At 40.2% G+C, this 27,000-nt stretch overlaps 1 protein-coding gene across 1 annotated transcript in view; it reads left to right on the top strand.

Annotated features, from left to right (window-relative positions):
• The first annotated feature begins 1,691 nt into the window (after positions 1-1,691).
• tmdd1 (transmembrane and death domain 1) overlaps positions 1,692-27,000 on the top strand; it is a 40,731-nt gene continuing 15,422 nt past the window's right edge. The window contains exon 1 of the mRNA XM_030054792.1: positions 1,692-1,881. Within this exon, the coding sequence (XP_029910652.1) occupies positions 1,692-1,881 (190 nt within the window). The remainder of the gene's footprint in view (positions 1,882-27,000) is intronic.

Raw genomic sequence — 27,000 nt, 5'->3', positions numbered from 1 at the left:
ATCCCAATTTTCTTAAACAGGCAAAGTGGAAGTACAGTGGTGCCAAGCAATCATTCTCTGTGACTCTGTGATTAACAGCTTGGACAGTCGGTGGGAAGAGGGCAGGACAGCTGGCAAGTTGCACTGACCCCCGGCCAACAAGCACAGGGCATGATGTGTAACTTAAGTAGCCTTATAAGCTCTGTCTGTGCCCTTCATACCAGGATCCCCCTGAAAACAAGGTGGAATCACAGCTCATGTTCCCTGACTGCTCACCAAGTAATTACTGATTGGCACATCACCAAAGGGAAAGGGATTAGATAGGGAGGTAAAGTGAACCAGGAGAGAAGGACAAATCAAAGGACATAAGACATCTCTGTCAAATTTTTGCATGTGATTAGACATGAAGCTCTGACTGTGATTTTGTATGTTTTTTTTTTCATCACCGAGATCAAAAGTGAATGTTTAATGATGAAAAAAAAAAAAACAGTAAATGATAATAGCCAAACTAATCAAATTAATGTGATGATTGGACAGCTGCTGCACCATTACTTGGTTCAAAGTAATCAAAACTTGCCATTTGGAACTTCATTTAAAATATAATTAGCAAGTGCTTATGAGCAGTGTAACTATGCTAAACTGTGTAAGGGGTGTACTTGTTCTTTTCTTCTTTTCTGTTGTAGCAACTAACAAATGTTGATGCTACTTCACTCGTTTTCCATCTGTGTCCTTTCATTTGAAGTTGTAGTTTTAAATGTCTTTAATTCCCAGACACTGCATCCATTACATGAAGAAGTGGGATGGCAGAATCTAAACGGAGACATGACTGCAGCGCTCGCAGCGCACACTCAGTGAATGCATTATTTGTGAGAAAGGGTGTATGGATGTGTTCAGACTATACCACTGCATATAGTTAGAAAATATCCACAGAGGGCCAAATATACCGCACATTCAGATGGATGACCAGTAGATGTAAAATGACTGCCACAATCACAGCTAGAAATGGTAATCAGAAATATTGGCTGGGGAGCTCTTACCATTTGTGATCATTCTAACATGCAAAGAGGAGACTATTATTTTCAGGGTGTCTCCATTGGCCCTGGAAACATGTTAAGGGACTGAAGATCAGATGAGAGTAATTCATATGAATGCCTGCAAGGAATGTAGATATTTACCAGTACTTAAGACAGCGTGAAATCTGCCCTACTTGAAGCGCTAACACGATTAAAATGCTAGGTTTTTGTGTTGGTCTATTCTAGGAAAAATACTGACACTTTGGAATTAAAGTGCTAATCACGAGTAAAAATAGACACACCTCTAACCTTTAAGACTCATTAATATGAGGCTTAATTGTGATCCATGAAAGTCAAAATGTGGTGCCAGAAAGTGAAGTAATAAAAGCCCAGGACTTCAGCTTGATTTTACCATACTAATGATAAAAATGCTCATTTCATGAGGTAAATAATAGTCAAGCTTGCCACCTAACCCTCTACTCTTACTCAGCCCTCCTTAATATTGCTTTCACAGGCTCATCATCCCACTTAACCACCAAAGGAACCAAAGGATTTTTTTGTGCAGAAAACAAAAATATCAAAATCCCACAGAAAGTAAAGCCTTTGTCCCATTTCTATCAAGCAAAGAAAACAAGCAATCCCCAGTGGACAGAGTGTCATCATCGGCAGAACCGTCTTGTCACTGATGCAGAGGGACACATGGCCCCCATTGCCCCCATCTCAGACCACACTGATCCGACTGTACCAGATGGGAGTGACTTTTCCCCCGCCCCTCTCTGCAGGCCCTGTCACCCACGGCTGCAGGGACAAAGCACCACGGAGAGCAGGGGCAGGCTGGTCACCCCACAGGATATAAAGACACAGGGAGATGAGCCACCAGAGACACCGAGTAAGACCCTGACCCCCATTGTTTATCTCCATCACCCGTCTCTTCCCTCTTCCCTTATTCCTCGCTCCAAAAACGACTTGAATGTTTATGTGCTGGGGTCTGCTGGGGTTCTGGGGTGTCTGCCCTGCCTCAGGCTGTCCACACTTTGTCTCCATGGTCCTCTACCCCTTCACCCAGGCTGCATAAACCTTTGTGTAAATTAGGTTCACACCCTTAGAGACATTTCCAGTCTTTCTTTCTTTTCTCTCCTCGCTGTCACTGTCATTCTCACAGCCTCGGAGTAGCACATGTACCAGGCAGTGGATGAGGTCTAAGTCCTGTTGGCACTTGAGTATGGCAGTTCATTTGTGGACTTAGAGTTGCCAGTGCCCTGGAAAGGAAGCATAAGTAATTTTCGTCTCCCAGCTTAATAACGTTTCTGTTCCTCCAAGTCATTCTTCACACGTTCTCCTATTCTGATAAATATTAACAAATGAATCAGAGTTAATACTTTAAATTAAGTGTCTGTGACCAGTCATCATTAATAAGTTCTATGGGGTTCCTCTCTTGCAAGCTCATTACAGTATTGTTCATAATTTATTACTGTTGACTCCCTAATGGCTTTTTAAAGGACTATTACAGAAAGCCCTGCCTATTTTTTTCCTATAATAGCCACAAGTCAATCTACTTAAGAGGCTGGAGTGCCAAACACAAAATATTCGCAGAAGTCCATTTCAGACTCATTTCCTGTAAGGGGAAAGATAAAATACCAGTAAAATGGTAGACAATATTAAGTGACTAGACACAATGCGCAAACCCCACATCCCAGCACACACACACACACACACACACACACACACACATAGACAAAAAAGGAAGGAAAGAATGGGGTAAAGAAAGACTGAATTCTGGTAGCCTTGATAAATTTTGTTATCTGAAATACGGTGGGAGGTATTGCAGATGTCCCTATATCAATCCTGTGTCAGTACTATATCAATCCTGTATTAGTACAATTAGTACACACATTTCTTTTTTACTATAGTTTGAAACCAAACTATAGTAAAAATCCAAACTCTAGCAGAAGTTCAGAAAGCCTGCAGTATTGGAAAAAAAAACAACTCAGGGTGGATGTGTAGCCAGAAAGAATAACCTAATCAGAATACGAATTAAAAACATAAATGATTAAAGCTAGACCTGCAGTCCTGTAGTCAAAGTCCGATTCATCATCCTGGATGTTTCAAAGTGAGGTGATAAAGAACCGCTGCAGAGAAAATCCAGCCTGCTTCAGCGGTCTCTGTCTACCACAGAGAAAACTAGACCGAGCACTGAAGTGAAGGTGAACGTTTGTCCTTGCCCTCACTGTCAATGAGTGAGGATGCCTTAGATAACGAGGTGGGATAAATGGCTTAGTGGAGCCCACCCCAAACTGAACAAATGAATATTCAATTTGTTTGCAGAGTGCTTTTTACACATCGTAGAATATAAAACAAAGCAGTGTGCGCTCCATTTATGGATTAGATTGTGTCTGTATTGTGTCTGTAACATTATTCAGCTTGTGATGTCTTTCGGATATCCCTTAAACCTTTACATATTTGTACATTAAGCCAATATCCCCTAAGACTCTGTGCTTGAGACACTGCGCCATTGGCTTGGCAAGTGTGGGCTTGCTAAGTCCTTTACTTTTCATCTATCCCTATTCAGATACCAATCCCTACACTCAATCAATCATTTTCATGGATCTCCTCAGCGCCTCACCAGGAGGCAGGAAAAAATGTTTAGGGCAGAGGAAAAAAATTGCAGCAGTCAGCAATACCCATAAAACCCCATAACATATTAGGTTAAAATACACAATGAAGCAGGAGAAAACTATAGATTACAGTTAGCCAACACAGTTTTCATTTATCACACAGCTGTTTGTCAAAGAACTCCCATCGTGAGGCCACAAACTGTTCTCAGGCTCTCATGCATCACAAACTAGGCATGTCGATACATTATCTGGCACTGCCCAGGGCTGTTGTTATTTATAATTAACCAGTGTTGCCCGCAACCCTCCACAAGGTATACCAGCTAACAGGTAAACAATGATGTAATCACAGGCTACAGTGTTACTGGGCTGCAATAGATCTACGACAGACAGAGCTAGCCCCAGAGTCTGACAACATAACTGATGAGCAGCAAGCTTCTGCACACAGACTAGTTTGTCATGAGTGACATCTTCATTTTGCCATCAATTCCTTTAAGAATAGTGGTGAGGCGCTTAACTAAGACATTTGAGGAACTGCTCAAGCATGTCAACCCATGGCTGATCCTATAGCTATAGCTACAGTACCCTGTAAGCTGCAGGCCCGAATTAGAAAATGAGCTACAAGGCTTCCTCAGAGGAGGGCGAGATACACAGGTCTCTCTTTGTTTAGAGACTTCCCATCCACATAATGACTTTACTTTTTTTCCAGCTTTCTCACAGCCACTGTGAGGGGTTGTGATTGGATCCAAATCAGTCTGTCAGATGGCTATGTTAGAAAAGCAAATTGCATTTCAGGAAAACACAGAGGAGAACAGTATTCAGTCACCAGGCGAATCAGAGCCTTGAGGAGATTATAAATTGGAGAGAGCAATCGTGTCTGGAGCAAGATTTTCATTCAATTCCCTTTTAATTAGATCTCTAGCCTCTAATTGACTTTCTAATTTTTCAATTAGCAATCAACATTAGAATTTTTTTTTTTTCTCAGACCACATCACATTCAGACTTGCTAATCAAGGCTTGAATGAGAGAGCACACAGCAATAACTGTACAGATTGAAAGAGGAAAACATTAGAGAATCCTTTGGAAATGTTTTAGTGTGTGATCATAGGGGCAATTATCAGTTACTTTGATGGGACATGATTTATGAAATGTATATATTAGAGAGTGATGGGCCATGCAGCGGTAGCCAGCCATGCACCACCCATGAACTGCCCTCCCCTGCCTTAATGCATTCCTTATTGTGGCATAAACATTGGCTCTCGATTAGCATCTCAGAAGTCATTAACACATGCTAATTAACTCATGATTATGGAATAGAAAGATTTCAATCAACATCAGCTTTATGAGCAATACTGTAAATGTGGGCAATTCTCAAGCATCTGTTGGAAAACCATTTTGAATTTACAATGCATCGCATCCAGTGACTATAAACAGTGATAGGAATCTGCTGGCACTTACTCACACGAAGATGAATGAAATTGGTGGAGTTAAAGTTAGACCTCAGCTGCACAAAGGCCTCCACCCGGGCCAACTGAGCTTCCTCCAGCTGGGCCGGCTGGAGCAGGGCACCTCCTATGGGACCGGAGGGCCAATTACACCACATAATGATTCATAGCCAGCTGGTAATGAAGTCCCCGTCCTCATCAGCTCTAATTAGAAAGTATGGATCTCTGAAAAGGGGAAAGGATGGAGAGGGAGGGGAAGGGATACAGAGGAAAAAGACAACAGCGATAGAGTAAATGGAGATTGGGGAAGATTGTGGAGAGAATTCTTTAATCCATGTCAGGTTGTACATCAAGGCTTATGGAAAAATTACTGATAACTTCATGAAAAAATTAAAGTGGCTGCAACTGTGGCAGCTTTTTTTCTTTTCTTTTTTTGCATAGGTGGGTTCATTACAAAGTGGAATCATATAGGCTACAGGGAGAACATGCTGACATCACTGAGCTGATGTCCCAAGCACAGTGTAGCAAAACATTGTTTTTGCCATACCACAACTGTTTCTTTTATCAGCTATGGTTAATTTGATTGGACTGGAGGGTAATGAAGGCGCAGTGTAATATATCTTTCAATGGGGGTCCTCCTGTCCCGCTGTGGCAAACCACCCACAGTGAGAAATACATGCTTAACAACCCCCCGCATAGCTGGTCTGGCAGTGCCGATGAGCAGAAACCCTCATTTAAATTGGGCTGAAGACTAATTTTAATTGGATTACTGAACAGCCGGATGATTTCAGACTTTGCAGTTTGTCTGTGCTCAATTCAAGGACATACAAATGGATTATGATCTTAGAGTGGACAAAAACTATGCTAATAAAGGGCAGAAGTGAAGCCGGAATGTATGAGTCAAAAGGAAAACTGGAAGTAGATAAATCCCTCATTAGTCTGTTTGCATATCAGTGGTCTATGTTTGGAGAAGGCTTCAGCCTACAGGGGATTCAGACGGTAAGAAGCAGGCACAGGTGGTGTGATCTCCTCAGGGAGTGCCAAGTCCTGAAATAACACAATTTAAATATTTTGGGTAAAATGGTAATGCCAATAATTATCCCAAAGTCACAAATAGGTCTCTTAACCTATTCCTCAGGGACGTTTTGCCTATGCAGGATACAATAAAAGAAATGATAGGAGCAATTATTTGTTCATTGGTTTATGCCATTCCCAAAGATTATACAGCGGCATACTCATTAAATTGTGATGATAATATGAATGTGGCTTTATGCATTCTGCTAGTGGGTATGAGGTGCAGGACAAAAGTTTGTGTGATGTAAGAATGCCCCCTAACCACAGGAGGTCAGAGTTTTGCTAACTCTTCTTTCACTGTTTTCTCTGAGCCCATCCATCACTATTTTAGCAGGTAAACATTATCAGGCAACTTGCAATATGGAGAGTAAGAAATATTGTCCTAATGTGAGTTAAGGTTGAAATGTTTTCTCCTATTGTTAATATGATTTTGCTGGTGATGTATATACACATCCATAGTCTCACAGTCTATTGCATATACAGTGCATTCTGTGGACTGAGTGGAATTGTTGTCAAAGAGCATTATATACTGAGTAATTTAATCTCAAAGTAGAAATAATATAAAACTTATACCAGTTCATCAAATAGTTTCTCAATTTGGACATCTTAGATTTCCTTGTGGGGCCAATTTAGGCCCTGCTTCATTTAGAGAGAGATATTGCACAGCATTATTCATATACAATAATTATATTGGAGCTCCATAACATGACAGTAATACGGGGGAGGAGTGATGGTGATGTCTCCCAGTCATATCATTCTCAACAAACAAATTCCCAGTTGGTCTAGTTAGATGCAGGAAAATTGCCTTGAAATTGTTACCTCATTGCAAATAACAGTAATAAGGTGGTGAAGATGAATAACTGTAGTGGCACTAAGGGCTCCGACTGTAAACAAAGTCATATATTACAGTAATGTTACTATGTGGGATTGCCACACAAGTAGAGGGGATGCCCAAACCGAGGCTGTTAAAGGGTGAATGTTGTGCTTCTGCATCTGCAACGTGATCATTATGAGAGCAGACAATTATATGCAGCATGTGGCTGACAAGTTGTATATTACATTCAAGAGTTTGTTTGTCATTAGTCACGGTCTCTACTGTAAATGAATTAAATTAGGTTCTCTGCAGGAAGTAGCATTGGGATACGATCGGAGGAGCTGTGAGAGTGAATACCTTGCTGTGAGAATGCTCAAGAATCGTCACATAAATCAACTTAACCTCACAGCCCTTGCTTCGTTTCCGTTTAAGGGGTTTGTTGAGCAATCTGTGTTTTTATTGGAGTTGGAAAAAGTCTCAGGAAAACACTCTGTAAAGAGAAGAGAAGATGGTAAAAACAAGTTGCAGTAGATGAGAATGTAAAAGTAACAATGCAGTCTCTCTCTCTGGATCCCTGTAACTCTGCAATCAGGGAGGCTATAATCTTGTCATAGAGAGCTGCATGGCCAATTTGCTGAATTCAGTCATTCAGTGACTTTTACAGTGACTTTTACCTCGACTGCCCCATAAGTCTGAAGTGCCAATAGGAGCTGAGGAAGTGCAACATTACTCCCCTGCAATGTGAGATTATAGCTCCTTAACTCTTCTTTGCCGATGAAGCCCTGATGCAATAAACCTGATGTGGTACAAGGCAAATACCAAAATAACCATGCGGCGCTATGAAACTTTAAACACCATTGGCCTTATAATATCACACATCCCCCTCATCTATGTCATTTACAGCAACAGGGCTTGAGAAATATTACAACAATAGAAATCTGAGCCCAAGTGATACTGGGGATTGTATTTCTTCCTTTGTAATTAGGAAAGGAGAATATGAGATCCATTTTATATTCAGGGGGGAAATTTATAACACATCATTCTGGATGATGAAATCTGCTCCATAATCAGGGAACTTTATATTTCCTTCATCCGAGGGCATACATTATGGAATAATAAAGAAATCATGGAATCAAAGATTAGAGGAATTGAGACTTCTTGGGCAATATCCACAGTCCCGGTCCAAAAAATTTATTGTCTCTTATGCTGAAAAGAGAAACTCAGGAGGGTAAGGCGGCCGTATATAAGATTCTCCAGACATGGTTTTAAAACTTAATTTCAAAAGCTGAGTGAAGAAATTCAATAATGCGACCTTTGTTCAGGCAAAATGGTAATGTTAAGTTCAGCTGAATTGCTCCACAGAGGAGAAAATGTTACCAGTATACTCATATGTAATATTTATGTATTGCCTGTTAATGACTCACTAATTACCTGATGACTGCAGTTATACATTTCTTTGGCTTTTTGCTTTTTTTCCCCCAAAAGGAATCATATCAGTCATCATGAATACATAATATGTGATTAGTAAAGCAATATGACAGATATCCTATTAATACAGTGTTGTGAGTCATCTGGACTAATTATGGAGTTTAAATACAGCACTATGTCACCCGTGGTACAGTGTGCTACCCAGAGAGAGAGAAAGTGTTCCAACTGCTTAAAACTGAGATGTTTTGAGTGTGTGTGTCTGTGTGTATTTCCATATGACAAACTGAGATAATGATTATGATATTTTAAACAACATACATTTTGAGGTATTTTGGATTTTCTCCATCTAAACTACATTTTTGGGCTATTTTTATACATTGATTTTCCTTTCATTTGTTCATGTAGAATTGCATGAGCATATTTGTGCCTTATTATAATGCTCGACAAAAATATCTTACATTGCAAAATAAATCATAAGAGGAGTATTTCAGAGGGACGAGTAGCCTATTAAACAATGTGACATGAAAGGGAAATTACACAGGATTTGCCCTCCAATAGATGAACAGCTGCGCCCATGATTTCCCCGTTTATACTGTTGTGTAATATGTTCACGTAATGAAAATCAAGGAGAACCTGGTGGTTAAACACCATACACAGTAGAAATAGACTTGAAATTACATAATTCACATGTTCTGGTCATGCCCTAGTCTAAAAGCACTAAACGGGTCAAGAGCCTCCCACTGTTATATTAAAACTCTGCTGTTCTCATGGCCAAAATTATGATGCAAGACTTAAAATTCAGGAAAGAGTATGTAGTACTTCTATCAAATGTCAGCATTTTTGCTTAAATAAAATCTATAGTGATATGAAATGATGTTTTTAATGCAAGAATGTATGGAATTAGGCATGGCATTATGTTGGACACCATTGTCAAAGTGCTGTGTTATGCTATGTGTTAGGTGGTGGCAATGGATAGAAAGATTTTTTGTGATATTTTTGTATTTTGTCAATATCACAAGCTAATATTGTATGGACAGATGTTGCCTCCAGCATTTTGTAATTTATCCTGTTGTAGCAGTATTTTCATTTTTGAAGATTTTTGTGTTATGGCTCAACAGCGATGCTAAAACTGGATGCTGGAGGTCAGAGCAAACGTATGAGGCAAAGACTCTCTGGCTAGTTGTAGATGGTAGATCCTGGTATAGTAGCCGAGTCCAGCTGCAAAATGTACTTACATGTAACCTCTGCCTCACTATCACTGTGTATTTTGAATGAAGCTGTTGAATAGAATAGTGCTGCACTTCACAGATTGGAGAATTGATTCCCCCCTCAAGAGGGATTGAGGGAATCAAGATCATCTACCCCACACTGTTAATTGCTGATACTGAGGAACATAATGAGTGATGAATTCATCCATCAGGATTGTGCTTGCTAAGCTGAACAGCACATTGCCAAGTTGAATCTGTAACAGGCAACTGATGCTTCCGTTCAGCTAGTTTTATATTATCTGACAGGTTTAAGGTGATAGTGTTGCCTTTTAATATCAGTCAGGTTGCAGCACATGATGTGTGCAGGTTTACCACACACTCTACTTACCTCAGGTCACAACAAACCTAGCAGCAACCTGACTAACAAAAGGTTACACAGAGATGCGGCAGTTTTTGCCCACAACTTTTAATAGATCACACCTCGCTCTCAGCCATCTGACCTTTTAATACAGAGAGAAGTTGCAGGCATGTGACGGAGGTACCTAAACCTCTCGTATGATCTTCAGAAATGTTTCACTTTTTCCAGAGGGCGTGTTGTGGAGGCTCTTGTGTGGGTGTGTCTCTAATTTGAATGCTGAACAGGAAACATCTGCCTGGAGTCAGAAAGATTCATCTCCCTGTCATTTTCAATCCTGCACAGCATCCAAGGCAGCCCTCCTCCTCACAAAGTGGGAGGGCGGTGGAGAGAAAAAAATAAAATAAAAAAACAACAAATATTAATGAGGTGTTACACTGAGAAATAACGATGTGTGCGCTCCCTGATAGCATCTGTACTTCCTTAATGGCATGTGCAATTATGTGGGCTTCCATTAATATCTAGACAGGAACTGTCACTGCTAAGGGCTGCACTTCAATCACTGCTGTGTCTCTACTGCTTGTCTCTATAAGAACACAGAAAAGAAATAAATGTACAATACAGAGAGCCCGGCCATTAAGCAACATAAATTGCCGTTTTGGGGCCCATAGCCTATGGTGGCCTCAATAGATAACTAAAAAATAAAAATGATTTAAATACACTCTAATCTAATTCTGAAAAAAAAAAAAAAAAAAAAAAACTCAGGGCACATCCAGTGCTGAGCCGTATAATTTCTGCAAAGCCATAAACATAAAGCCTACAAAAACTCAGCTGTAATGAGGAGATATGAGATCATGCAGCTTTTAGATTTTACATATTGTTACTGCCAAAAGATGCAGAGATTTTATGTGTCTATCACTGAGTGGAATTCAGTTTGAAGACACCCTTCATAAAAACAAATTCAAGGGTACTAGGGGCCAAATATGTGACAGTAATCACATGTCACAATAAGTAGTGATGTATAAACATTAATTCACACTATAAAAATTATGTTGTTACAAAGAGTATTTAGGATTATGTTTGTATGTATGAAGGAAAAACATAGATATATTTAAAAAGTATAATTTTACATTAGCATGATAAGGATAGTGGTTACTTTGAGTCATTGTCAGTTAAAGTAATTAATACTTTTATATTGTAGTTATCCATCTTAAAATGCCTACAACATTGTATGTCTTCTAACATTCATAAGATAAAAGCTGATTTGTTGTTGTGTCTTTCTGGTTTAGAGCAAAATTTATCAAATATAACTCATTTGAAATGTGTGTTCTGTCTGTAGCTTGATAAAATTACAAAATCAGGTCTTAGGATCATTGTATGTCACTTTTTCCGAGAAATGTTTATATTCATAAATGTTTATTTGAGTGCCCTTGGCTATAGAATACTACATGTAAATTCTTAAATTCATCTTTAATTGCTGATTTAAATAGAGACGAACAGAATTTGCAGACGGAATTAGTTCAGGGACTATGCTGGTGGGAGCAATTATGCTGGTGACATATTTGGTTATCAGTACCCTGGAGCCAACTTTTTTTTTTTTTTTTACTAATGGCCAGTTTTCAGTCTTTTATTTTCATTCAGACTAAATATCAGAAGTGTAAGGGTGCACAGAAAATGTACATTGCAGGCCTACAAATGTTGGGAAATGTTTTTGTGGCATATAAAACATTGTTTTAAATGGCATATATACTGCATTTATGGCTATACCGGATAAACTGCTATATAAAATGTTGTTTTATGTGGCATAAATTGGACATATGTACACATTTATGAAGTCAACAATTTGTGATCAAATCACACTCTTTACAAAATGTCTTTAGAATCAGTTTTGAAAGAAATGTATTTTTCAGGAATACATGCACTACTTAAGACGGTTAATGCACACGTTCTTTCAACTATTTCAATTGCAGACTTTTAATGTTTTAAATTCCAGATGTGCTCTCATCATGCAGAGCAAATATTAACACAGAAGCGACTATTAGCAAATATAACAGGACAGGCTCCAATCCCAGGAGCGATCTTGCTTCAATTACCTCCAAAGCTTTTGGTATTATCCTTTAAAACCCTCACTTATCAAAGGTATTGGCATCGAGATTGAACAGTACAGTCATCAAATCCAACGTACTTATGGAGGATAGCGAACGCCCTCAAAAGACTGCAAGATATACCACAAATTTTCCTTTTTTTAAGTACTGATCTTCCAGTGAAAGTTATTTTGAGCAGATGAGTGTTGATTGGATTGTATTGTTTTGGGGTGGGTGATCAAACCTCCAAAAGATTTTTTATGTCAATTTTTTTAGTGTAAAATCTCATGGGTGTGGACTTATCTAAACCTTGGTATATTGTTGATTTTCACATTCTCAGACTTAAATTAACACTGCTGATTTTGCTGTGATATGCATTCAGTGGGGATAAATTAAATTATTTAAATCAGATTGCAATTATCTTCAAAAAGCTAGGAAATCTCTTGATAAAAAAAGTGCATTGTGTACAATGGAGCGAGCCTAAAAAGGACTGCTTCTCCACTCAGGCACAGTATCTTTATGAGCAGCGAGACGGCAACACATCCTCACGATGATCTTAATTAACTTCTACTCTCCTGTGAGGACACTGTCTGAATGAATCTCAAGGACAATAGACAGGATTAATTCATTTATTTACCAAGCAAGTGCATCTCATCAAATTCTAATGTGGCCACGTCTCCTTCATGCAAACAGCTCTTGAAAAAAAAAAAAAAAAACTCTTTACTGAAATAGCAGCTCACCTTACTACTGGCACCATGATCCCTCACTGATCCTACCTGTATTTAAAGACTAATCAACTTGGAGGAGCGTGGAGTGGATTTATTATTGTTTTATGAATGACATGCAAAGACCACAGTGGCAGTGTGGGTTAAAAGTTATAGGAGTAAACAAAGTCTCCTAAAATCCACTGTGTGTTTAAGTAAATACCCATGATCATAATTTGTTTTAACTCGATAAAAATGATAAATCCAGTCTTAATATTTAGACATTAACTGCACAGTGAGGGTGACATTTTTATATCGGCGAGCTCTGCTCATTTCCTATCCAGACCAAAATTTCAAAACACACCTGCAATAAAGAAATGTTTTATGTCTACACTAGTTCTGCTGCTTTGCTCACCATGTATTTACCACTGTGTTCGTAATCAAAAGGCCAGTTAAAATGCTTATCAAGGACAACCACAAAGTTTTATGTGAACAAATAACTCAGGATATATGAATATGCTAATAAGCTGATCCAAGGATTTGCTATGGTTATGATTACATACCCCAGGGGTGAAAACCAAATAAAGAGTGCTAAGGAAAAAAATGCCAGCCTCCTCCCTAATTTAATACTCCCCCAATCTGTTCACCCCTCTCTGTAAGCTTCAGTAGTGGTAGAGTCGCTATGGCTCTGTGTGCGGAACATCAGAGAAATGTGTTATTTTCTCTACATAGGAAATAGACATGGGCATGATGGAAATTGCCTCCTTCACAGACCCCTGTGAAGAGCATTTTCATATTTTCATGCCTTTATCATTTCCTTTGAAAACCGTGAAGGGAGGGGGTATGGATCCTGCCTGGCACGTGGCGTTTGATGCGTTCACCACTGAGTTGTTAAAATGGATCAATGGAACAAGACAAGAAAGCTGTTGGCAGAGCCGCGCTGTATCCCAGAGTGAGATGACAGCTGGGTGGGCCAATGGGACAGGAGGTGGGTGGGGGTTAGCAGCAAGAAAGAGTCCGTGGTGGTCCCCTTTATCTCCCTCCTCTCTTCTCCCCCTTCTTCTTTGATTTCCGTTGACCAGAATCGACTTAGGGACATTTTCTCATTGATGGATCTTTTTTTTCTCACTTTGCTGAAAAGTAAGATATGAGAAGTTGCCTAACGGCTATGGATTAGCTTTGATTATGTGACAGCGGTTATCACTGCACACAGCTGTCTGGCGGCCAGGCTATAGGGTCCAGACTATATGTATGAGAACTGGAAGTGCATTGCGCAGAATACTAATGCTATAAGCGGTGTCGTCATTGGTCTCACAAAACCATTATCGCTCACGGTACTTAAAGATCAAATATGATGGAAGATGTGATACATAACATAAGAATGGAGAAAGTACTGCATTTAATATAGATTTTTTATATTATCATCCATTTTGACGGATGAGTCAAAACACTGTCAGCATATTTGCCGTGGAGCAGCGCTATCAGATATGCCAAAGACAACACTAATAAACAAAGCAGATGACAACCGTATCCTCTTCAAATGAAGAAAATCACTTGTTACTGACATCAGCAAAAGGAGCCAGCTGGCCATGCTTTCCCACCTTTCAGAGTGAGTGAGGGAGGTAGAGAGAGAGAGAATGAGAGAGAGAGAGAGAGTTAGGGAGAGCGAGGGGCTGCGAGTTGGAGAAAGTCTCTGAGGGTGTGAATGTGATTTAGAGATGGTGTGCACTGTTTACACGGCCTGCCTGGAGGGATGCGCTTCTGTTGGCAGGAGAACATTGTTAGCATGGGAGGCACGTAGCTCCGACCCCACTTCCCTCTCTGTGTCTCACTCTCCCTCTTTCTCCAGCTGCTCAGGGGCATGCGATGGTCTGGGAAAGATTAATGCATCTTCAACGGCATGCCGTGAAATCAAATTAGTGTACCCTGATCCAGAGACGTGGAGGGCTTAGGCCAGGGCTGCAACAGGGACAATTCCTCAATAACCTACAGCTGTTCTCCACCCCATGAAAGCCACAGTATGTTGATTATTCAAATCATCCAACATACATCTGTTTTTGTTCTTGTCTTTTGGATGCCACAACAACTCAATGGGCTATTGATTCACAGATTTGTCCACCTAATTATGAAGACATGTTAGCTTCTGTGTTTTTTCAGAAAGCACATTGATTTCCAACTCCTCAATGGATCGTTAAATTACACCAGGAAAGACATGTGAAAAACAAAGCCACTCATGGCAATGTCACATTGCATTATTACAGTCATGCCCACATATTATTGCAGACTTCCATCAAATTCAGTCAAGGATGAACACCTATCTGCCACAATATGCTGTTGAAATTGGATTTGCTGGGGGGAAATGAGGGGATTATTACTACTTCTATGTTCTGTTCCTACATACTGCTTTAGTCACTCTGGTACTTGATCATGTAATCAGCCAGAGAGAGATGGAGCCACTTACAGGGCTTACAGAGTAATAACCTGAAGAGGTTTCATTGGGCTGGATGTCTGTGTTAAGGCTGTAGTATAGAATATGGATCGCTGGGAAAAATCTGTCCTGGGATGGTGAGACTCAGTTATCCTGTGAGAGGTCACCTCCCAGTGAGCCAACCCAAGCCAGGTCATGTCCTCCACCTCTATCCTCTGCGTTATTTTGCCTTGCTCAGACTGTCTCGTGTTTATCTGTATTGATCATTGACATTCTGTGTAGCTGCTGTTTACAACTGTTACCCAACATTATTAGCCCTGTGATTAGTCTGGTGTGACCTGGGCTCTCCCACTGAGAAACAGGTAAAGTGCTGCTATGATTTAGCAAGTTAGATTATTTCTTGAGTCATGATTGTATGGCATTGAAAATTTTAATAGTAACCTCTGCTCTTGGGAAGGAAGGAAATTAATGTAAGAGAGAGAGGTTGACGTTGTACAGTGAGCCATTATATAGTTTGAACTTTTGACCGACAGGAAAGGATTGGATTATGCCTAATTGATTTTGCGGCTCAGGGGCTAATCAAGACAAGATAAGCAATAATGACTATTGACACTCTGATAAAGTTAACAACTAGTCAATGTAGAGGGGCTTTATGTTGAAACAGTGAGGGGGCAGCCGCCGTACGATTCATCTACTTGTAATTACTTCATTCAGTACGCTGACTATTATTACTAAAGGGAATATAAGGCAGAGATCTCACAGAGCTCACAGAGAACATCATCAAGCTCCAGCTTATTTTTTGACAATTTTTTTTTATACTGGACACTTTTGTATATTGTATGATTGATCTGAATTTGGATATGTTTATCTGCAGAATGTCCAGTTTCAGAGTGAAGTTACTGTAATGGGTGCAGTTACTCTGGAGACAGAATTACATGGGTGAAAAAACAAAATGTTGTCCTTCAGTTCAAAAAGCTGCAATAAGATCAATATGTATAAATATAAACATATTTTGTACACTGTATTTAAGTGAAAGTTGTGACTGAGACTCTGACTGTGATCTGTGAATCTGGTTTCTGATTTCATTTTCAACATGCACTGTATTGTGAAAGCTGGGGTTGTCACTGTGAGCAAGGGACTGAGTTAAAATGCTGCTTGTGACAATTACAGAGTGCATGTGAATTGTTATATTAGCTGCAGCGTGGGCTGGTGGAGGCGGTGGTGATCAGTCTTAGCCCAGGCAGGTGCGATAGGCCGCGCAGCAGGCCTAACAAAGACAGATTGGGGCCTGCAGGGCACATAGCTATACCCAGCAGATCCTCTCTCACACTCCAGCTTAAAGCTCTGAAATGTGACTGAGCATGGATCACTGCTGACAGGACAGAGATACCATGCACATAAAACATGGAGGACATATGCAAGGCTACATATACTTCTAAAAGTTCAAGAGCATTACATGGCAAGTTGCAATGGAAAGTTGAAGAACGCTGGCTAATTTAATGTATCAGATAATTATCAACCGGGTCTACCCCTGTAATATGGAGACTGCTAAAGAGGGGGCAAAGTTTTTTTTCTTTTTTTTTCTTTTTTTTTAAATTTCATTTCAGCCCAATATCAATCTCTCTAAAGTGTCAATTCATTCATGTTGTACAATCTTGAAATTTTTAGTTTAAATGTTTCTAGGTACATTCAGTGAGCTGATCACTTTCACAGCCTGAGATTCAAGATGAGATTCTACCAAATTAAAATCAAACTGGTGATTCTTGCACAAAACATATGTCTCTCCTTCCTTCAATACCCTTCATTTGAGGTGAGCTCCAATTTAAGATTCGGAGCATGTGTGCTTGAACCAGCCTTTGGACAAGTGCACACATCCCTAGCATGAGCTTCTCTTTACCCTATTGACTGAGGATGAGCCTGTCACTGGATCCGGATTAAAGTCTTAAGACTATCTATAAAAGGGGGATGGGCAAGGAGGGGGACTTGTCAAAGATTTGTTTGCTGTCAGGGGCTTGTTAGTGCCAGGAGAAGGTATGTCTGCAGAATAGCAACAGACTGGATCCATCCTGCTCCTGCTCCAAAGTCACTTCAAGATCAAACATCTCTCTTGCTACAGTAATAATGGCCCAAACTCTAAATTAATCATCAGTGTCCTGTCATTGTGTTAACAAGTCAGGAACCTAAAGCCACCAGAGGCTCTCTATCAAATCTATAAAACTCTTGAGTTCTAATTTAGCCGGCCCCTTGATGCTCACTAGCCTATTCCATGTGCCAGTTTGGTTTTTACACAATTGACCATTTTTTCCCTACATTGCCGAGGCCAGAAAATGTAAGAATTGACAAATTAGGACAGCTTTGTTGTTTCTAGTAGACTGCGGGTTACCGCGTGCTAAACTTCTTGTTTATATTCATCCTTGTGATAAGAGACTTTTACTGTTTGCCTCCCTATTTCAAACTCAAACAGCCTCAACACACATGTGGCTGCAGCTTGCTCTACTGTGTGTGTGTGGTGGCTAACACGGATTATTATCTAAGTCTAGTCAAAAACCCTGACTGCCCACGAGCCATTGAATTTATTTGCCACCCATTCCCCCTTTTATATAGGGTCTAATCTCCTTTAAAGGCAATTAGAAATTACATCTATTCTGTTTGCGCTGATAAGAGATCAAACATTACCTGTGTCTCAGGGCAAACAAAGTGCTAATGCACAGCCCCCCCAAATGGATGCATATTGGGCTAGGCAAGTATGCCTCTGAAACCCACATGCAGATTACCTGCCTGTCGACCTGTTCCTAATTATTATTCATGTTTACAAACTTTCATCTCTTGGGATGAGCCACAGAACCAGCTGCATACGTGATGAGCAAACAGAGCCTGCACCAGCACACAGGAGTGGACATGAATTTATTCATGGTTAAAAAAAAGAGCCTGTCCATGCAAGAGCCCTGCTTCTCCCCTCTGTATCCCCAGAGACCAGACATTTATGAAGACATCCCCTCAAAATCATTATAATAGCATTACTATTCCAGGCAGCTTCTACCTGCGTCATGATTGCATTGCCCCCACCCTTCCCCCCATTTCCCCCCATTTCTCCCGTCTCCCCCATTTCGCCAGTTCCCCATATCCTACATATGTAACCAAGCAAGGTGAGAGAGAGTGCAGTGTCTGCATTTCCCCTGGGAGATGTGGAGAGCCACTTAGCAGCAGCACGTTTTACAGCCATGCTTCACAGTCAGAGTGTCTCCACCACCCACGGTGGGGAGAACAGACGGCTGACTTCCAGCAATGGCACAGCAATCTGTAGGGGGAAAAGGCTGAATTGAAAAAAAAAAAAAAAAAGTGTTGAGAGTCCTGAAGTCCAGAACACAAAGTCACTCAATCTGTCACCCATATACTGATAGGCACAAACTCGATATTCTCTCTCTGTGTCCACCAACACAGCATTTACAAACATATAGGAGCTACAGCAAACGATGCATGGACACACATACGCACAAACATACAGAATACATAAAAAGGCAAGTCACGCGGGTGAAAACTGTGTGAAATCACTCACACTGTGTGAGTGCATGAAGCTGAGCTTTTGTAACAGCTTTTGTAAAATCTACTATTAAGCATCTGACTTTGAGGCTTTACTTTCAAGACCGTTTCATATGTGATCGTGGTTTTCTACTGTATGTGACAGCAATAGATCTTTTAAGAGGCCATGGTTAAAGGTAATTATTTGTGTGCAGTTTCCTCTGATAAACTGTGTAAACTGGCAATATATTCTTCAATGTTTCTTTTCATCAGCTCAGTCCAATGGTACATAAACATGCAGACAAGAGGGAGGACTTGATAACTGATGACAGTTGTGTGTGCTGTCAGTTTTGTGTCAGTCAGCTCTATCAAAACAAGGAGCTGGGTCCATAATTACAGCTTGCTGTCGCCTCTTGATGAGGCGTTAAGACAACAGAACAAGTTGTCAGACTGATGCTCACGCTCTTCAGATATTGTCTACATGACATGAAGTACATGACGCCCAAATGTCTGCCTATGCTGTCTTCAAAATAAAAAAAAAAAAAAAAAAACACATAGGCCACACATCTCAACAGAAAAAAACACAATTTAAAACAAAAACAGCAGATTTTTTGTGTGACACATGAATCAAAAAGTATGCTGTTCCATATTAAATACCAGCTTTTGCTGCTAAGAGATCTAGCTATTCAAAAGTGGTGACATGTCACCAAAGACTGTTGCATCACTGAATTGTCCAACACAGGCACAGATTGGAAAATGACACACCAATAGACTGTACACAAGGGCAAATCATTTTGGTTTGTGGTGCTAAAACAGAGTGGGTTATCCCCGTGAGCTAAATGGGTGATTAGATGCAGTAATGAATCATTAGAAGAGATCATTCAGGGCTACTGCATGCCATCTCATCGACGTAATTGAGCTCAATTAAGCCAATCTCTGTAGGGCTTGCCTTGTTCGCCGAGCGCCTCACCACTGCCGGCTCTAGCTAACAGAGATGAGTTGAGTTTGCACAAAGTTGGGCCAGCGCCAGAGGGTCCTGGAAGGGCCGATGGGGCTCTGAGAGAGAGGCCAGAAAAGAAGGGGAAGCAGGACAGCTTACATCTCCAAAATAATCCTATACTTCCAAAACAAATTGGTGCTCATCTTCAGTCTGAGTGGTGCAAGGGTGTACCGCAGGGAAAGGAATCAATTCCACCTGACCTTCCAACTTAATCACCACTCGCTCCACTGCCGCTCTGCTGAGACCTCCAGCACTCGGAGATGATGTGAAGGGCGAGGCCAGGGCTGGTCTGAAACTCACTGGAGAAATGGGGGAGTGAGTGGGTGGGGGCCAAAATTAACATTTTTGATTCATGTAAGAACAGTGAAATATAATCATTGTACATATTCATTCCAAGAGCTGGGCAAAGTGACATGTTTCTCCTTTGTAGCCACTGACCACCTGGTGAGGCCTTCGCTGAGGTGTGTAAGGTGTGAGGGCGCTCATACCGCAGGGTTGAGTTAATAAGGAGACTCGAGGTTAAGGCAGTGTGAGAAGTAGGTTGTGTGGGCTGCAAGAGTTGGACAGTGGATGGTAACGCGGGCATGTTTCACAGCTCTCAGTCTGTTTTACACCTACTGAGATTGCAGTTTGCACCTGTACAGTTCAAAACAGGTGAGTGCCAGCCCTCAAGACAGAAGAGAATTAGGGAGAGCTGTGTGAGAAGGATGATTGTATATCTGACTTTCTTAGTTGTCTGGCTCAGTTAATGATGAAAACAAAGAAATCTTCAGTATGTCAAGGCTGTATTTAAATGTTCAGTTCACTGAATCAGGGGTGGATAATTATGTCTGCTATTCTTAAGGTAATTGAATAGTTTTCTGTGCACTTGTACCTTTTTAGTAAGCCAGTAATTTTACTTTTGCCTAAGTCCATTTTTTGCTTAAGTGTTGCACTTAGCTACATTTTAAATCACATCCATTACAGAGTACAAATTTTGTACGCTCTCTCCATGAGCATCAGAAACTGGCACTGATGGAAGAAGTGCTCAAATGTTCTGTTTAGGTCAAAGTAAGTACCCAGATGAAGTTGCTCAAGTAAAAGTTAAGGTTTGATATGGACATTTCTGCTTCAGTAAATAAGTAATACATAGTTGCTGTTAAATTTATTTAATGCATTAAATGTAAAAGTGCTTGATGTACTCCATGCCCATGATGTAATATGAAGCTATAATATTTCATGCGGCGTGCCTGCCTCTTTGCAGCTGAGTGATCCTGTTCATCATTTACAGGAAGCACTTCTGTTATTGAACTTTACAAGGAGGTAAAGTAATAAAGTGATGTACTTTGTTACTTTTGACCTGTTTAAGCGGGAACTGATAATCTGAAAAACTGTGGAGCATTCCAGAGTGAACACTTCATCAAAAGACATGGGAACAGATCTGGGTTGACTTTATTCGTGTACTTTTCTGTGATCTCCAAAATTCCAATTCAAAGAATATTGTTTGAATTTTGGTATCTAGTCCTTTAAGAATTTCCTTTAAGAATTAAAGATTTAGTAATTATTGTATCTTAAATAAAACTCAATAACTTTTACTTTGAGTACATTTTAAATTACTTAAATTACTTTACTGTCACTTACATATATTTTCACTCGTACTACTACTACAGTAAAATACCAGCAAAGTAACAATGTTTCATCTTCAGTAACATTTTCTGGTACTCTTTCCACCACTGCATTGAACTCAGTCAGTGGATTTGGGTGTTTGGAGTGACTGAACTCTGCTAAACTAAGTTTGGCAGCCTAAATTTTGCATGGAAAATAGATCATTAATAAAATAATACATTCTACTTAATATCTTCATCCATAAATATGAGCATATTTTCATTTCTTCTCTTTCTGCAGTCTAATAGCCACTTACACTGTTAGTTAGTCTACCTGCGTTGAGTCTCTCCTGGTGCCCTTCAATGAAGGGTAGGGGAAAATAGCTTCTCTCTTCCTCCTGCTGATAAGCACACCCAGGCGCATGCCAGCCTCCTGAGACTATCCTGCTTTTCACCACAACACCGGAGCGGTAGCCTGCCCTGCAGAAGGTCAGCAAGAGGGAAATCTGCCTCAGTCTGCCGAGGGACCAGAACGTAGAGGAGACTCAGTGACCGGACACCACAGGCCAATGAGCCGCACAAGTCCAACGAGTTAAGGAAGTAAATTATGTATGATCTAGTTTGCAGACAGCAAATCTATCCTTGTTTGGCTTCATTCACTGAGGAACATTAGGCATATAATGAAAGGACAGTGGACTTGTTAAGTCAAACATATGGCAATAGAAATTGCAGTAATTCCGCAGATGGCCTCAAGAGTTTGTAGTCACTATGTCTTCCCAGTACATTTCAGAGGTCAATATTTGCTGGCTGCATTGGCTTCATTAAATACTGCAGTCCACACACAGTGCTTTACCCAGCAGAGTCTGGCAACAGAGTTTTCAACCAGCTGTACAGTAAGTATGAAATTTGTTGTGTGTCCCAGTAATGACACAACACAGAGCCAGGCAGGTGGTAATAAAGATTCTCTTTCTGCAGAGATGCCTCACTCTCCTTCCCCCGTAATTTATTCCCTGAGGTGCTATGAGTGATTTTGTCTGTTTTTTCCCCCTTATATTAAACATCGCACACTATTAGCTCTCAATAATCATTTGCTGCAACCCAGGACACAATGATTTCCCATGACGCATAAAACTGCAATAACGTCAACTCAGTTTCAGAAATAATATTGCCATCATTCGTTTTTATGTGTCTCCTCCGGCTGGAGAAAATAGCTCCACAGGACTCACCCTCTCTCATATGGAGAAAAGAGAGCGCACAAAGCATTTGTAACTTACAAAAGTTTCACAAAATCCATTTTTGGCACATTCCTCCAGAAAATCCACATCTAAGTTCCAAAAAAAGTGGGGAGAAAAAAATCAGAGGTGAAAATAGGCCACATGCTTAAACGTCTTGCCGAGAGAGACAGGTAGTGGGATAGTCTCACTCATCTGTGGTGTGTAAAGACAAATGATGAATATGTGGCATACTGTCCTTAACAGCTGCCTGAAGCAAAGGCATGGCTGCAACACAATTCTACAGCAGAATGAATTCACCACAGACACGCAACAATTACTTTTTTTTTGGTGAGAAGTCTATGAATTATTGTGTGGTTTGGCAGTCTATTTCTAACTCTTACTAATCATAAGGTTACCATAAGGCATTATGGGGGATTATATCTAAAAAGGTCATACTGGCTGTGTTTGGGTCAGTACTTCATTTTGTATTCAATGCTCTACTTACTCATCATAATCTGAAGTATGGGCCATAGATCACTCCCTTCCTCTAAAATGGAAAAACTGAAGGTCTTTTATGTATCCTGTTTGATGATAATGATAAGGAACCTCTCTCTGGCTTTACACATGGTGTGAAATCACAGTGGTGCTTCAAACTGTGCTCACACTTTGTGCCTCACACTCAGACTGGTTAATTGTCAGGCAAATTGTGGAGAGAGGGAATCGGGTAAAGAACAAAATCAAATTAGATGTCAGAAAAGGGGAGAAATAGTTGGAACTTATTAAGCAGGGGCAAGTTGGCTTGCTCGTTTTACATTTCTCAGGCATATATTGCAGATACTACATCCTCTTCTATGGTAATCAAATAAAAGGGTCTTGGACAACCGGGGCAAGAAAGAAACAGGAAACTTTCTCTTCTGTTATTTGATAAAAGTGATAAGGGGGTGTTATTATTAAATCCTATGTATAGTGTTGAAATCCGAAGAATTACAGTTTTAAAATGAGCTGTTTTTTTTTTTTTGTTTGTTTTTTGTTTGTTTTTTTTGCCTTACCACAAAATAACAGATTGTGCAGCCAGGAAAAAAAAGCACGGAGAGCTGAGAGTTTAGCCTGCCCTCCATCTGTGATACCACACAGATGTGCAGCTCTGCTGGGAATATGCAGCAGAAGATGGAAGACACAGAATGTGACAGCATCCAGTGTGCTTTTTTTTTTTTTTTTTTTCAAAATAAGGATATACTTTCTGCTTCAGAGCAACAGTACTAGGGGAGACATGAGGCTCATTTAAATGTAGAACTTCAAACATCGCATCAGTCAACAAAGTCCATCTCGTGTTTATTGTCAGGGAAGCAGCCTCGGGGTTTACCACTGACGTCTCTATCTACAAGCTTGCATCTGAATTTGGCTTTAAGAGATAAATTTCCATACTTAAAAATGCAGTTTGGACCTCAAAGTCCAAAGTCAATTTCAATATTTCCTTAAAGAATACAGGGGCTGGAACCACCACATATAAATTACTTTAAATTTGAAGTGACTAAATCCCAACAATCACAACAAAGACAGCAAGTCGTGTTAAGGTGAATGGCAATATGTGTCATTTATAAAAGAGATATGACAATCACCTTTTATATATGTGAGCTTTTAAAGCATCATGAGGCAACTAAAAGAGGCGCAAGGAGGCCAAATAGATTATTCTTGTCCTACAAGTGCAGCCTAAAAACCTCAAAATGATTTAAAATGACAGGGAACAGTCTTGAAAATTATGACAACTGTCAAACATAGACAAGGTTGCGAGAGAGCACAAAACTACGGCTTCAAAAAATGACTACAGAATTGAATCCACACCTCTCAGACACAGTCTCAACACAAACAATACTGTGCTATGAGCCTCACAAAACTAAATTCTATCCAAGGCCAAAGACACAAAACCTTGTGTGCACAATACCTGGAAGCCTTGGCAATGAAAATGAAATGTTAAAAAAATAAATAAATAAATCAAAATAAAATGTTCTCTATCACACTTGTTCGTACATGTGGACACATTCACATTTAGACATCTTGCAGAAATCGTGAGATCCGCTAACTGCAAAGGAATAGGAGACTTTCTTTCCGAGACCAAAATGCGGGAGCACCCTAGGGTGTGCACATTGTTCCCGTATAATGCTCCCATGATTTCAATCTCCACTCCTCAAAGACCCTCAGATTTCAGGAAGAATATTCAACTTTATACAGGATTTGCATAATTTTATTCCAGGGTGGACTGAGGCTGTTTTGAAGTTACATGAAAATCATATGTTGTGAGGTGTTTCTACTATTTTGTCCATCAGTGTTATGCCAGCATGGCAGTGCTAGGGTTTGGTGAGAACTGCCATTCTATGTCAGGAAGTAAGGTGAAAGTCATCATCTCTCACCATTTATTAATGTAATTATTAATTACAGAGTGATGTTTGCAAGTGAGAGTCACACAGAAAAACTGGAAACACATTCATCAAACAATATAAGCTCTGCCAAATTAGACTGAATTTGCTAATTTGAAACCCTGCTCTAAGCTGAGATAATAATCTCCACATTTTACAAACTTCAAGAGTATCATTAGTGGACTGATCCACAAATTGTCCTTTGCTTACCACCAACATGCACAAATAACAGAGCTCAGATAACATACTTGCACAATCTGCAGGGATTAAAGGTTGGTGCTCTCATAAACACCATTAAAAATAATATGTTTTCACCGAAATGCAAGCTTTCAAAAGGTGAAATAGTTGTCCTTCATGCATTTTATGTGCAACAGGGCACTGTCAATTGCCTGATGACACAGTGGCCTCTTGTGGATTCAAGGTTTTGCCCAGTTTTCTCTCTTTTCTGCTTTGCTCCTCTTTTCTCTCTTCAATAGATGGCGCTCAAGTGCATGCCTTTACATCTGCAGTGCTCAGTGTGCTAGGCACTATAAATTACTTTCCAGTCTTGCTGTAGGTCATCTGTGTTGTTCTGCAGCTGAGACTGTAATTGTCCTTTTGTACTTCACTTTGTTTCATTTTCCAGAGGAAAAATGGGGCAACTTTAGCATGACTCTTCACTAAGTATTTTTCTTATTAAAGGACATTGCGGTCGTGTTTGCTTAATTCAGGGATCTCTCTTAATCTTTATCGGCGGCAAAGCAGATAATGGTCAGGCGTCACTGGTGTTAAAGCTTAACTACCCCACCAAAATGAGGTTTCAAATTGTACACCATTATCAGTGACTCAGATCCCATTAGCACCACTGAGATGTGTTGCACTGATGCATTTTGATGGTACTCCCACATAATAGAAGGAGTCAAAGAACTCAGGAGCACCTAACTGTTATCTGTGCTTGAGGCAGGCAAACTGTATTACCTTTCCATTTCAAAGAAAATCTCACAACTGGATCAGGTTTCACCACAGGCAGGCCGGTCCATTGACTTAACCAGCACTGATCACAGAGGCCTCGAACCTTCACAGTGATGCAGCTCATGTTGCCCTGTGTCAGCATCATTCAGGAGAAAATAAAGGCATCCCCCATTCCAACAGTAACCTCAGTAGGCTGCTTCACCGTGTGAGTGAAGGAGATGGAGGAGGAGGTGAAAGCGAAATGTTCAATTTTGAGTCAGCCTAAAGCACATGTAGGGGGTTTTCATTTCTTTCGGTGTTCTTTGGCAAAACCTCACTCTGTGTGTGTCCCTTTTTCCTTGCTTCACAATGGCACACTGGTTGTCTAGAGCCACCTGATATCTAAAGGAAACCAAGGTCATCAGCACAACACTAACATCCCCTCCATTGTTATCGCTGATTTGTAGATGATGCCATTAAAGTTTTCAATAAGAGGAATTTTCATTACATTCCTAAGCCTTTTCTGTTTATCTACCCTAAATATGTTTGCAATTCAGCAACTGTCTCACTTAAAATTGTCTTGATTTGTTATAACTGAACCATATTCACATAATGTTGTTGTTAACTCCAGTATTTAGTATCAATAGAAATTCAGATAAATGTTAACTGCTGACCTGAGATGACTATAATCATTGGGACAGTAACATTTGTGCCGGTATATAATTTGTCCACTTTGTGCAGCCTTTATTCAAGGTGTCTTTTGAATGTGTGAGCTAGTTTTTCAGAGGCAATTGAGGTAAGGTAAGGCTGTACTGCAGACAGGGAGATATCCTGAGACATGCTCAGTCCTGTCAGCATTCCACAGCTCTGCAGCACTGCCTCTGGAAAATTCCTACTTGAGTGAACATAGAGAGGGCACACGGGGGTAGAGAATTTAAAAAGACAGAGAAGAAGCAAGAAACAGATCCTTCAAGTGTTCCGCTGACTGCAAAAGTGATGTTTCATTGTTGGGTAATTCCTCAAAAACCTACATTAACTTTGCTCTTACTTTGAAAAAGTCTGCATAGTTTTGCCTTGCCGCAGGCCACAATAGAATACGAAACCCCCTCCGACTACAAAGCCCTCCTCACACAGGAAAAATCCAAATGTCATGAATCTACAGCACATCTCGGAGCTGACCAGATAAATTTCCATTT

The sequence above is a fragment of the Myripristis murdjan genome, chromosome 7, assembly GCF_902150065.1.
Source record: "Myripristis murdjan chromosome 7, fMyrMur1.1, whole genome shotgun sequence".
Classification (NCBI taxonomy): Eukaryota; Metazoa; Chordata; class Actinopteri; order Holocentriformes; family Holocentridae; genus Myripristis; species Myripristis murdjan.
Note: the sequence above shows the minus strand (reverse complement) of the source record. Positions and strands in the feature narration are given on the sequence as shown.